This window comes from Zosterops lateralis (genome assembly GCF_965231275.1).
Source record: "Zosterops lateralis genome assembly, chromosome: 1".
Lineage (NCBI taxonomy): Eukaryota > Metazoa > Chordata > Aves > Passeriformes > Zosteropidae > Zosterops > Zosterops lateralis.
Genome location: NC_139762.1, coordinates 45994272 through 46006544, shown reverse-complemented (window position 1 = coordinate 46006544; position 12273 = coordinate 45994272). Strand labels below are relative to the sequence as shown.

Genomic DNA, 12273 nt, shown 5'->3' with positions numbered 1-12273 from the left:
GTTTCTATCCCACAGCAGTGCTGCTGAGCAGCCAGCGATGGCGGCCTGTCCTGGTGCAGTCACAGGCAACTTGCATTTTCCTAGTGACCATCAGAGCACCACCAGTTGCAGCAGGGTCTCCAAAAGCTTCCACACGGGGACTTGGGAGAAAGCACTGCTTCAGGGCTGATACAGGGAACTGAAATAAATGCAGCAGAAACTCTTTGGACAGGAAATACCTCTTAGGGGAGTATAAGACGGGCTTCAATTTTAAAAGCCTCAGTGCAGAAATGTAACAACTAATTCATTAACTTGGAAAATTTTTACGTTGTCTCTTTATACTCAGTTGTTTAAGCTAGGCTTTCCTTTAAAGCATTCCTAAGGACTTCCTCCTGAAAACATACAATGTGAATATTAGTAGCCTGAAATTACATTGAGACAGCTAAGAAAATACTAGAAACTAACAGGAGACTAAAGATCACCTCCTATTATTTAGGTGAACTTTGGCCTTGATGATTTGTGCTTTTATTCCTGTAATCTCCATAGCCAGAAAATTACAATTTTCTCTCTTCAGAGGGTACTGCCCTGAAGTTAGAATACTACTTTTATCAGACAGACAAAAAGTAAATAAATTACTAGAGGGATACAGTAATGTCCATTTCTGTGTGTCCAGGCCAGATCCCATGACCAGAGCACGCTGGTACTTTGAATTTACCGCCAGAGACTCAGCTGTGTATCAGTCTGAACCACTAGAAGCAGCCAAGACTTGGAAACAGCACAGGTGCTTTTGCACAGTGTGAACACAAGGCAGCAGATTCTGCCACATTCAGGCTTTGCTTCAGGTGGCAGCAGCCTAAAGGGCTCTGCATTGCTCTGCATTGAAGCAGGATGCAAACACCTCCTCCCCTCAACTTCTCCAAAACCGATTTTTATCTTCCATAGACTTACCAAGGATGATCTAACTGCAGGGTGATTTAAATCAGTACTGGAACTGACTTGTGCTACCAGGACAAATGAAACAATTCAATGACCCCAAGAGATGTCCCTCCCCTCAGTATCCTCAAAAACAGCTTAGCACAAATGGTAGTGGTAGGTGAAGACTCTAGGTCCAGCTACGTTCAAACAGAACAAAATTCCTAATATTTTTAATGAAGTAAGGCCACTACTGGACAATCAGAAAGTTTCTCCATGTCACTGCAACAATTTTACTGAAAGGAAAGGCATTTAAGCACAGAAAATTTTAAGCACAGAGCATACTCTTTGCTCAATATTGCGTGTGAGGAATTCATACTGACTTCTCACTCACATGATTTATTTAAACTGTGTGGATTAATTTATGGGTTACTATTTACTAAAGGAACCTGGACAGTGTTTTTGTTCCGTGCCTTGAAATTCACCTCCAGATGTGCACTCTGAGTTGCAGGTGTAGGTCACAGACACAGTGACAAGTATCAGTTTTCAGGGCCATCGTTCCCTGGTGTTACCAAGTACATGTGTGCTCACACTGACGTCTGTTCTGTCTGTTCACTGTTCACAGGAGCCGCCCCATCACAGAAATTCCTCTCGTAAAGAGTAGCTAAAGGCTGCTTCCTCTATGACAGGGGCTGCCCTTCGATAGATCTTTCCAGCAGAATCCTTGGGAATAGACCATTTTAACCTTTCTTACCTCAGAATTATTGTCCAATGACAAGGCAACACATTTATGTAATTTGCTGGGTCTACCTAAAAGGGAGACCTCTTCCATTTGTGGGAGAACCATTTAAACAGCTCCAGTGCCACCCCTTCCCTGGGGTCAGCTGTCCTGTGATAGTCAAGGCTTCTCTGAGTGTACTGCAGGAACAAAGCTGAGCCCCTCTCTGATGGTGAGAGGGACTGCAAACACCACTAACAGCTAAATCCTCTCAGTGAGGAGCAGGACCATTCCGCTTGGAACCACATCTGCTGAATTCAGCTACGCAGAACTTGGAGAGCTGAGCCTGGATCATGTGTTGTGTGGGTTTTCTGATTTGGGTTTTTTTTTTTTGTTTGTTTTTTTGTTTTTTTGTTTTTTTGTTTTTGTTTTTGTTTTGTTTTGTTTTGTTTTGTTTTCATAACAAAAATAATCATAATCACAGTAAAGATAGGCTATAAGTAAAAATAAAGAGAATAATAAAAATAACCCCATTTATTGTATACACATCTCCTTTTAATCAGGCCTCAAATTCATTTCAGAAATGTGGTGTCACATTTCACAGATGTAAGATATTCTAAAAGAGCTGAAACCAAACTTGAGCACAATTCTGGCTTTATCCTAAAATACTGCGCATTTTGCTTATTCAAGAAATTAGATGATCCTCTTCTACCCAAAGTTTTAGACCTCAAGCCAATACAAGCCAATCATCTTGTTTTAGAGCCACAATATTCCAGGACAAGTCATAGTATTTTTAAGTTGGCTAATACAGATTGTCAGAAAGGTAAAGGAGGAAAAATAACATTTCTGTATGAAATCAAAGCTCATTTTACAAGAGGATCACATACATCTCTATTAAATTATGTTACTTTATCTTCCACCAGAAAAAATATAACCCTCCTTAGCAACAGCATAAAATTCCATTTGTTTTAGAAAAGCATACATCAAGTAACACTGGCACACTTTATTCTAAAATACTTTTTTGTCTCAGCTCTGTAGCAATACTCCAATATAGGTTAAGACTTGTTCATTAAGAGATCAATGACAGGCACACAGCAAACTTAAAAAAAGGCAAGCCAAGTACAAATCCTCTTTTGAGATTATTTTTGTATTTTTAATTTAAATAGGAAACAGTAGGCATGAAACATCTATACAGCAATCATAAAACAACTATGCCATTTTTCCCTTAATGATCTCAAGAGCTTTTGATCTGGCCACTGGAAAACAACCTTCACGTTGCCATGCCCAGGGGACAGATTCCTGACTGAGTATGGATGTAGAAAATCATAGTACTTCAATACAACCCTCTAAGCTCACTGCCATCTCCCCAGTGTCAACAGCACATTAGTTAGAAGAATGCTCAGTGACACCGACAAACACTGAACAGATACAAGGGACAGTAACTCCTACCGTGTCTCAGAGTGAGCTGTAAAAAACACCTCTCCCCATTTTAACAGGCTAAATATCAATCTTGTATACATTTTCACATAGTGTGAGGAACTATTGAACCACTTAAAGATGTAACACATGGATCCTGTACACTAGAGCCTTGCAGAAGGAACAGGGGATTAATTGCTGACTGGAACTCAAGGTACATCTGTCCTATACTGCAAAATTAGAGTAGTACAGCCTGTAAGAGTGTGGTACATCAGATAAAATTCAAAAAACCTACAAACAGGGTATGGCATTACAGCAGGGATATCTGATCACTGCCTGACTGTAAGTAACACATGCATCTTCAGGGCAACTACATACCAACTATAAGCAGAAGGGCAATATAGAAAAAATGAGGAGTTCTGCCTAATTGTTATTTCAAATATTTGAAACTTAAGCTTCAATGACTTCACATTTTAGAGTTTTATAATGGCTTTAGATGTATTTAGAGCCTTAAATGTCAAACTTTCTGGGACATTTAACTAGGATCTTTAAAGATACAGAGAGAAACAATGTCACAGAGGTCTTGCAGTCTAGGAATCTAAGTTAATGAAAAAACCCTTCAGATATAAACATATTTTCTAACACAGTTTTTTTTACTAGTTCCCTCTTCTTCCTCCAAAAAAAAAACTCTCCAAAACAAAATGTTGATCATTTAGGCTGTGCAAAAATGGAGTTTAGGAATAAAGGTTCAAGGAAAGCCACTGAAGTAATGAATAGCATGCACACAGCCCAGGCATTCCTCTTTTCAGAGGTTGCCCCACTTGAGAATTATCTGCCCATAGCTGTGCTCCTCATGCTCATCTCTGACAGAGTCAGATTTAGCAGACCATAGCTGACAGTCAAGGGCCTGATAGCTCACACAGTAAGGAGGAAGTAGGCATCTTACAGACTTAAATTACTAAATCTCATATTCTACGAACAAGAACTGCCAGCAGCATTTGGGAAGCGAGGGTTGAGTTGCTCATAGCTGCATTAAATAGATGTAGACTCAGAACAGACAATTTAGTGAATTTATGCAACACTTTACTCCAAGGTATCAGCTCAGAGTCAGCTAGAACAGCCCAATAAAAACTATGCACAAGGCTGTGAATCCAAAACGAGTTTCTACATCCAATAACACCTTGAGATTAAGCCTAAGTATCACTAAGAAGGCAGTCTTGATTGGTAGGTCTGAAGGACACAGACTCCACAACATTCCAACAAAAACCACCATTCTTTGCAGTCTACTTGACCAGCCTCAAGTCCTACTAGTGGACTTCAAATGAGTTTTCTATTATAAGCTCCTTTTTACTGCCTTGACAGTTATGGGCCACATCCTTCAACATTTTTTAACCTATTTTGGAACAGATAAAAAGATTGAAACCTGCCTTCATTCTCAAGACAGATTTCTTTGGCAGCACTTTAAACAGTTATTTTCCAAAGCCTTCATTTTTGGCATTTTTAAAATACAGATATGTAGTCCAAATAAGTTTAGCTTTAACAAATATAAGATGACAAAACATTAAATTGTTGAAGCCTTTCATCTAAAACACACAAAGACACTTGAGCCTGTAACAAGGCTAATTACAATCTCAGAAAGACTGTTTTAGTTTAAAACATTCTTGGACAAAAATTTCTGCTTTCCTTCTAGAAAGATTAAATGGCTTAAATGCCACAACAAATCTCACCTCTTTAAAACTTAAAATGTGTTACATTTTATTCCATCTCCTTATAATTTTGCCCTTCAAAGATCAAAACACAAGCATCTCCACCCAAGCCACCTATCAGCTGCAAGGTTCTTCCAATTAGAAAGGATTTTTAAATGAGGAGGAAGAAAACCAAAGATTTTTCTTATTTATCTCAAGCAGAATGACTATGGAGAAATGACTCAAGCTTAGGTAGTAAAAGTTAAAGGAATGCCATCTGAAATGAAGACTGACTCAGTAACATGAGACCTGCTAGTCATTTGTTAATCTTCAATTCAAAGCCCACTAGAAGCACTTGTATAATACCAGTGAAATAGAAGATATTGCTTGTTTTTCCTCTTGGGCAGGAGAGCAAGCTTTAAATGGGAATATCAATTTTTTGGCATGTGATAAAAAGAAAATCACTAATTGCTATGTACCCCCAAAAGACATTACTTTAGCAATTAAGAATCAGGACTAGGTAAACTTGCAGTAGAATGACTTTATTCTGCTCATCTGCAAGACTTGCATAAGATTTATTTTTGGATTTCCATTTGGTATGTGGGTATTTTGCGCTTTGCATGAGGCATTTCCTCCTCCTGAACGTATTGCACCTTAACAGAATACAATCTTCTGGAGCAGCCCTTCTCTGGAACGATTAAGATTTGTAACATCAGGTAGAATTTGTGGAGATTGGGACACTGGATTTCTATAAGTGGAATTGTCTAGACCAGACGGAGAAAGAAATCGTCACATAATGCTCCCCTAATTGTTGCTAGTGCCTTAAGTGTTCATTTTTGAACTCAAAAATCTAAAAAGAGAAAAAAAAAGTTCAAATGAGTTAAAACTGAAACATTTCTGTTTAGAAAGGCAAATATGAATAGTAAATAAAGTACAGGTACATGTAATATTAAATAATACAATTTTGCCTAATTCTTTACTACTTAGGAAGTAAATAATTATTTTATCAATTTCATCATTTTTTTTTTTCTTCTGGCTAAGTTATTAGTTAAGTCTTAGAAATAAAGAAATGTCTCTTTCTTTGTTTCCAGAAAATACATGATATCACATGAAGTTTTTTAAACATTTCCCTCTATTGTTATGGTTTTGCAGCTCAGTGTGTTCTGAATAATTTCAGGAAAAAATTCCACTTCTTCCTCAAAAGGAAGACAACATCTGCTTGTTTCACCAAATGGATTAATTTCATTCTGCACGAGACATATCCTACAAGCAGAATAGCAAATGCCTACAGCTAACTAAAACTAGCTTAAAAGCATGGTGGAACAAACCTACTGTAACCTCCAGTAACGCTGAAAGACTTGCCTTCTAGAAAAGTAAACCAAATCAGCTTTTTGTAGTAACACCCAAACAGGATTACAAAACCCTCTGTGTCAACTATCAGTCCTAGGAAAACTCAACTATCAATCCTAGGAAGACATTTCATAACCAGGTTAGTGCAGATCCCGTTCCGTTCCCTGCTCCTGCAGCTAACACTACAGCTCAGTCAAGCGCTCTGCTTGCCAACTTTCAGTGCAGTCATGGCAGAAGCCAACACAATGTCATTTCTCCTTACTCAGTGACACAGGAGATATAATATCCCATCCACTTCTTTCAGATGCTTTGGGACTCTTGCCCAAATGTTTTGCCTTGAGGAGCTCAGCTTGCTTTAGCCCTACTTTGCTTCACACTAATACCTCACAGTCACTGCAATAAGTTTTAGAGAAGATCCAGTTACTTACACAGCAAACAATTGATGTCTCATTATGCTGCTACTAAGGTACACCTACACTACAGGCTTTAGAGCTCTAGTCTTACAGCTACAGAGTAAGATCACACCAAGCTAATCTACTGATTAATCAGCTAGTACTTAATCATGTAGATTGTCCAATTTCTTCAATCAGCAGTGAGCTACACTTGCCACAAAGCAGTTCAGCCATTCTTCAGCAAGGCTGCAGTGCTAGTTTAAAACTTAGGCTAAAGCATTTCAAATATTCCAGAAATTATATGAATAAACTTTTATTTTTAAGCAACAACACACACTATTTTAATAAAACTCACACATTTAACTCAGGTGGAGAGTACTAAACTGAACAATCATCACTAATACATTTCCATTGGAAATGTGTTAAAGTTCAAAGGGTCTTCATTACCATCTTACTGAAGTTTTCTTATGTGTTTCTAGTCTACACACCACCTGTTTCATGCAGTCATGCAAATCAGATTGTAAATGTTCAGGTAATAGGGAAGTCCATTCACTGCAAAGATTCATTTTCACAGAAGAGACAGGATAGGTAAGACCAATACTGCAGGGTTCTTCATAAGAGTACAGGTATTTAGAAACCATGAACTTTCAGTTGTTCTTCCTTGACAATGCCAATCTAAAGGAGAGAAACAACATATTTTAGTAAAGTTTATATATTTAGGCTATTACAGTGATATCAAGTTATCACAATCTTACACTTTGATTAAAGAAACTGCTATACTGTGTATAAACTCAATGAAACATTCTTGTAGTTTACAGAATGTTTCTGGGCCAAGCAGAACAATTGACTAAACAAAAAGAAAATCTTATCAGACATCTCATTTGTTCTGTAGTCCTAGGACTTATTCTTTGACAGTGTAGCAACTCTGCATCATAATTTGCATCAGAGTAAGCCTCTTTCCTCTATAGTGTTTTCAGTCTCACAATTATGATTTGCATCAAACACTTGATTTTCCAAGCACAGAGCTCAAGTTGCACTGCCAGAGAACAAGGGGTGTGTTGTAACAGTGCAAAGGCATTTACAGTGCTTTGATTCTTACCAGAGGCTTACTCTCATTCTACAAGTGTCATTTTACTTTCTGGCTGAAAATACAAAAGAACTACAGTGGCCCTCTTTAGCTGGTTAATTAACATCAGTACCACCTGTCACCCTACTGCTTCCAGAGAGGTTTAGATATTTATCTGCAGTCTCTCACCTCCAAGAGGAATTGGCAAATGTTCTTCCTCTGGTCACCCTGCAGCTGGATAACTTCACCGTATTCAGGATGCTCAATCACAGTTCCATTACAAGCAAATTTCTAAGAGAGAAACATCCATGTTATAAGACATCTGATATACATCATGATTTTGCTTAGTCAGTCTTTTCAGAAGAACTTTGTCTCAGAAGCTGCTTACTGTTTTGATGCCAAGCCAGGCAAAGGCTAAATCAATTTTACTGGCTCTGAGAGCAAATGGAATATATCTGCTGATACATACATACACAAACTAAACTGCTGATGGCAATTTCAGGCAGTGACATGATTAGCTACTGTGCAGAAGGAAGTGGTCAACAGTGATTGCAAGAATAAAAAACAAAGTCATAAGATACAGCCTTTCAACTCCATACTATTTAAAAATAAGTATTTTTATCCTGGCAAAACTAAAGACCTCTATTTTGAGCAACAACCCAGCTGTAACAGAGGCAGGAATAAAAACCAGCACTACTTTAAATGGATTTTATTCTTCACATAAAGAAGGTCACATATCTGTGAAATTTTAAAGAAACATTCAGGATATATTTTATTTACTTCTTTTTAAGATAGAAATGTTTAACTTTTTAGCAGAAACAGTGTCACTGGAGACTGACAGGTGTTTTGAGAAAGGGAAAGGACTCAAATATGAAGGTGGTGTGTACTGGAAAAAATGAAGTGACATAAATATTTTGTTACTTAGAATTAAAAGCAATCTTACTACTTTATATGTAATCATTATCCAATCAAATCAGCAACTTTACCTTTTTGAAAGCTTTCACAAGTTTCTTCTTGTCATAATCATCTGCAATGCCCTGAACAGTTGTTAGTGTCTTTCTTCCGTTCCGTTGCTGGATCCTTATATGAATGTAATCCTCAGTCCCCGCCGGGAGTAAGTCGTCGCCCTTTGTTGCATCAGCAAAGGGGTCTGCAAGGGGAAAAAGATTCATGTCATTCCCACAAAGGAAAACACCCAAGTTCAAATCTAAGAAGGAAGATTCTCACTTCAAAATAAATTATTATTATTATATTCAGGGTATCATCTTGATGTTCAATCCCAATTTAACAACACACTGTGAAAACCAAAGTGTTTTTTCTACAGCTGTATTAAGTGTCATTACACTACACACTCGGGACAGCCCTCTCAACTACCACACAGTTTCTTTCACACCTTCCCAGGTATGAACAGGTATTTTTGCTATAGTATCAGTTTACTCCATTGTTTCTTGCAAGCTGTAAATCCTGAGCCTGAAAACATTGTTCTGAAAGAACATCGAAGGCACGTAAGTTTTAGACAATCACATATATTTAAAGTGAAATAAAGCAGCTGTTATCTCTTATCAGATCAACTGATGAGAACAGATAAATATAAAAGGTCTAGAAAGAACAGACACTTCCTTACAGGTCCAGAACAGAAGTCAGACTGTGGTAACACCACACTTCTAGCACGTTAAGGCAGGGATGTAACTCTTGGTTACTAATGGAAATAAAAGAGAGATACACTTTAACTGATGCCAGACGCTGCCTGTAAACCAGAACTCCCCCAGTCAGCTGCTTTAGTCAAATATGTAACAAAATGAATTTAGGCTCAGACTAAAGAAACGTCAGTTCTCAAATTCTTCCATTTATCTAGTACAGATAAAACAGAAAGGCATTTAGAAAGAAGGGGGCTTCTGGGTTAACACTTTTTATACTTTGTACTTCACAAAAACATACTTAACACTCAATCATGAAATTTTACAGCTCTACAAATCTCCTAACCAAATCTCCTAAATCTTGACGCGTGAAGTACTTTATTACTTTTAAAGAATAATCAAAAGTAATTGTTTGTACTAATCAGAACAATATTTAAGAGCCCATGTGGGTTCAATATTCAGGCAAGCTACAATTTCCCAAACTTCCATCCAAAACTCAGATCTAAAAACATTGGTCAAGTTTTGCCATCCATTAGAAAGAAATGCCCCAAATGAGTAAAATTTCAGCAGAAGCACAAAAATAAGTAGTTCAGGTACAGACTGACAGATCCTTGTAGAAACAAGAACACGAGCATTAAAGGCACAGAAAGCATGAGGATTCAAGCACCACAGGAAACGAGTACAGCATTGGGAATCTCGACTAGCTCAACTACTACTACAGAATTTGTTATACCATGCTGGATTTTACTGTCTCCCACAGCTGGCGGCTCAAACACTAACAGAAAATCTTAGTCAAAGAAAAAGTGAAAGAAAAAGAGGAGTCAGGCACGAGGATCACTTGGCAGAGCTTAGGACTCTAGGCTGCAGATAAGCCAAGGTAGCTTGGCGGAGTTTAGGGCTCTGGGCTGGAAATAAGCCAGCACTGTAGGTGTCAACACTGGATCCCTTCAAACAAATCCTCTGGGTGGCACCTTCCTTAAGCACAGGGTGAGCTCCCAAATCAGGACTGAACGTAACCTTCTCTCATGGCTCATACGTGCAGAAGATTAGAGTCAAAACTGTGACCAAAAGCCTGCGAGTATTGTATAAAGCGCTAACTCGCTCACTTCTGCTGCTAATAGATAAGGCAGGAGGAGAAGGCTGGCCCGGCACGGCTAAACTTCCCTGCTGATAGGAGAGAAACGATCTGCCATCTGCGTAGCTCACAATAACCTTTGCAGGGCTTGTACAGCGTGTCGGGGCATTGCTGAGGACAGGATGCGGCAGCAAACCAACCGTAACTGATGGAATTATTTCCTCAGCAGAGGACACGAGCCCTCGATAAGGGGAGCCGAGAACATGGCAGCACCTCCTACGGGGGCTGAGGGGCTGAGCCTCCCGCCCCAGGGCTCCACGACACTGAGCACGTCCCGAGGCCGGCGCCGCGGCGGGACAAGGACAAGGCGCTGCCTCCCGGAGCACCGCCCGCAGCGACAGCGCCCAATGTCACCGCGGGGCCGGGGCCGCGGCCCAAGGGGAGCCGGGCAGGACGAGGGGCCGGGGGCAGGACCAGGGGCCAGGGGCCGTGGGTGGGTTTGCCCGGGGCCGGCTGCGGGGCTGGCCGCTCTTACCGAAGGATTGGAGGTTCTGGATCGAGGACATGCGACTCTGCGGCGAGAGGCTGGAGCTGCGGGAAGCGAGTCCGCTCGGGTCACGGCTCCGGCTCCGCAGTGCCACGGGGGGGCGGGAACGGGAGGGAGCGAGGGGAGGGGTGACAAAGGCAGAGGGACGAGGGGACCGAACTCGAGACGGAGGGCGAGAGCGAAAGGAAGGAGTAAGGAGAGGAGGAAGCGCAAAGGGGAATAAAACGTGTAGGGAAGGAGGGACCCCCCGCCCCCGGCCCGCACCGCCCCTCGGCACCGCCAACGGGCACCGCCCGCCGCCGCCGCACAAAATGGCGTCCCGCGCGTGACGGCCCCGCAGCCGCCCGGGGCAGGAATCGGGGTCTGTGAGCCTGGAAAAGGCCCCTGAGTCACCGAGTCCGACCCCTCACCGAGCATCGGCATGTCAACATGCCAGCCAGACCGCGCCACTGAGTGCCCCGCTCAGACGGCGGCTCCACCACCTCCCTGGGCGGCCCATTCCCCTGTGTGATCACCCTTTCTGTGAAGATACTCTTCCTGATGTCCAACCTGAGCCTTCCCTGCTGCAGGCTGAGGCTACATCCCCTTGTCCTGTTGCTGGCTCCCTGGGAGAAGAGGCTGACCCCACTTGGGTCACCCTCCTTCAGGCAGCTGTGGAGAGATACAGGGTCACTCCTGAGCCTCTTTCCAGGGTGAACTCCCCTGCTCCCTCAGCCGCTCCTCGCAGGACTTGTGTGCAAAACCTTTCACCAGCTTCATTGCCCTTCTCTGGAGCTGCTCCAGCGCCCCAATGTCCTTTCTCACAACAATGTTCTCCTCGGAGGATCGCCAGCAGCCCTGTGGCGTGTTCCTAGAGCCCTGTGCCCTCTGTGCTGCCCTCAGGGACCCCCTGCCCCACAGGGTGACCCCCATGGGGGCCCTTCCCTGCTCACATCCCTGTGCCGTGGGTACTTTCCTGGCTGATCTGAAACTGGGAGAGCACTTCCCCATTAAAACATGTTGGAAACCCCACTCCCTGAGGCCCCCTCACTGGATAAAATGCTGTTTTAAGTGCTGAATGTGGTGAGGGAGGCAGTCCGCGCCCCACAAATCGCCTGTGTCTCCACTTCGGGCATGGCTTGGAGACACAAGAAGTTCTACCTCAGCATGAGGTCTTAAGAAGTTTTTTACATTGCGGGAGGCAGAGCACTGGGACAGGCTGCCTAGGGCGGTCATGGAGCCTCCACCTCTGGAGACATTCCAAACCCACACGGGCATGTTCCTGGGTCAGAATGCCTTGGCGGGGGAGTTGGACCAGGTGATCTCAAGAGTCCAGTCCAACCTTAACTCTCCTGTGATTCTGAGAACTTTGCACCCTTTCAGGTGGGTGCGGCTGCTGTTCCTCAGTCCCTGTTCCCCAGTCCCTGGGCCACCATGGGTGGCTGCATGTGGCCTCACAGGATTCCTCTGTGAAACCCCTTCACTGTCCATCCCTGTTTTGGGGGGATATCAGCAGT

The 12273-nt window shown here is 42.1% G+C and overlaps 1 protein-coding gene across 4 annotated transcripts; it reads right to left on the bottom strand.

The window, feature by feature from the left end:
- Window positions 1-2081: 2081 nt before the first annotated feature.
- Window positions 2082-11056, bottom strand: EIF1B (eukaryotic translation initiation factor 1B). 4 transcript variants are annotated; one of them, XR_014590128.1, is made up of 5 exons: window positions 10766-11056; window positions 8505-8668; window positions 7708-7809; window positions 6900-7127; window positions 2082-5560 (listed from the first exon to the last, which is right to left on the bottom strand). XR_014590128.1 is itself a non-coding variant. In XM_083861689.1 (4 exons), exons 1-4 carry the CDS (start codon window positions 10794-10796, stop codon window positions 7083-7085), a joined length of 342 nt encoding a protein of 113 aa, XP_083717815.1. In that variant the 5' UTR covers window positions 10797-11056; the 3' UTR covers window positions 5570-7082. The 4 variants fall into 4 exon arrangements, 1 of the variants encoding a protein (XP_083717815.1); XR_014590129.1 differs by having other exon boundaries at window positions 6941-7127; XR_014590130.1 differs by having other exon boundaries at window positions 6944-7127.
- Window positions 11057-12273: the final 1217 nt, after the last annotated feature.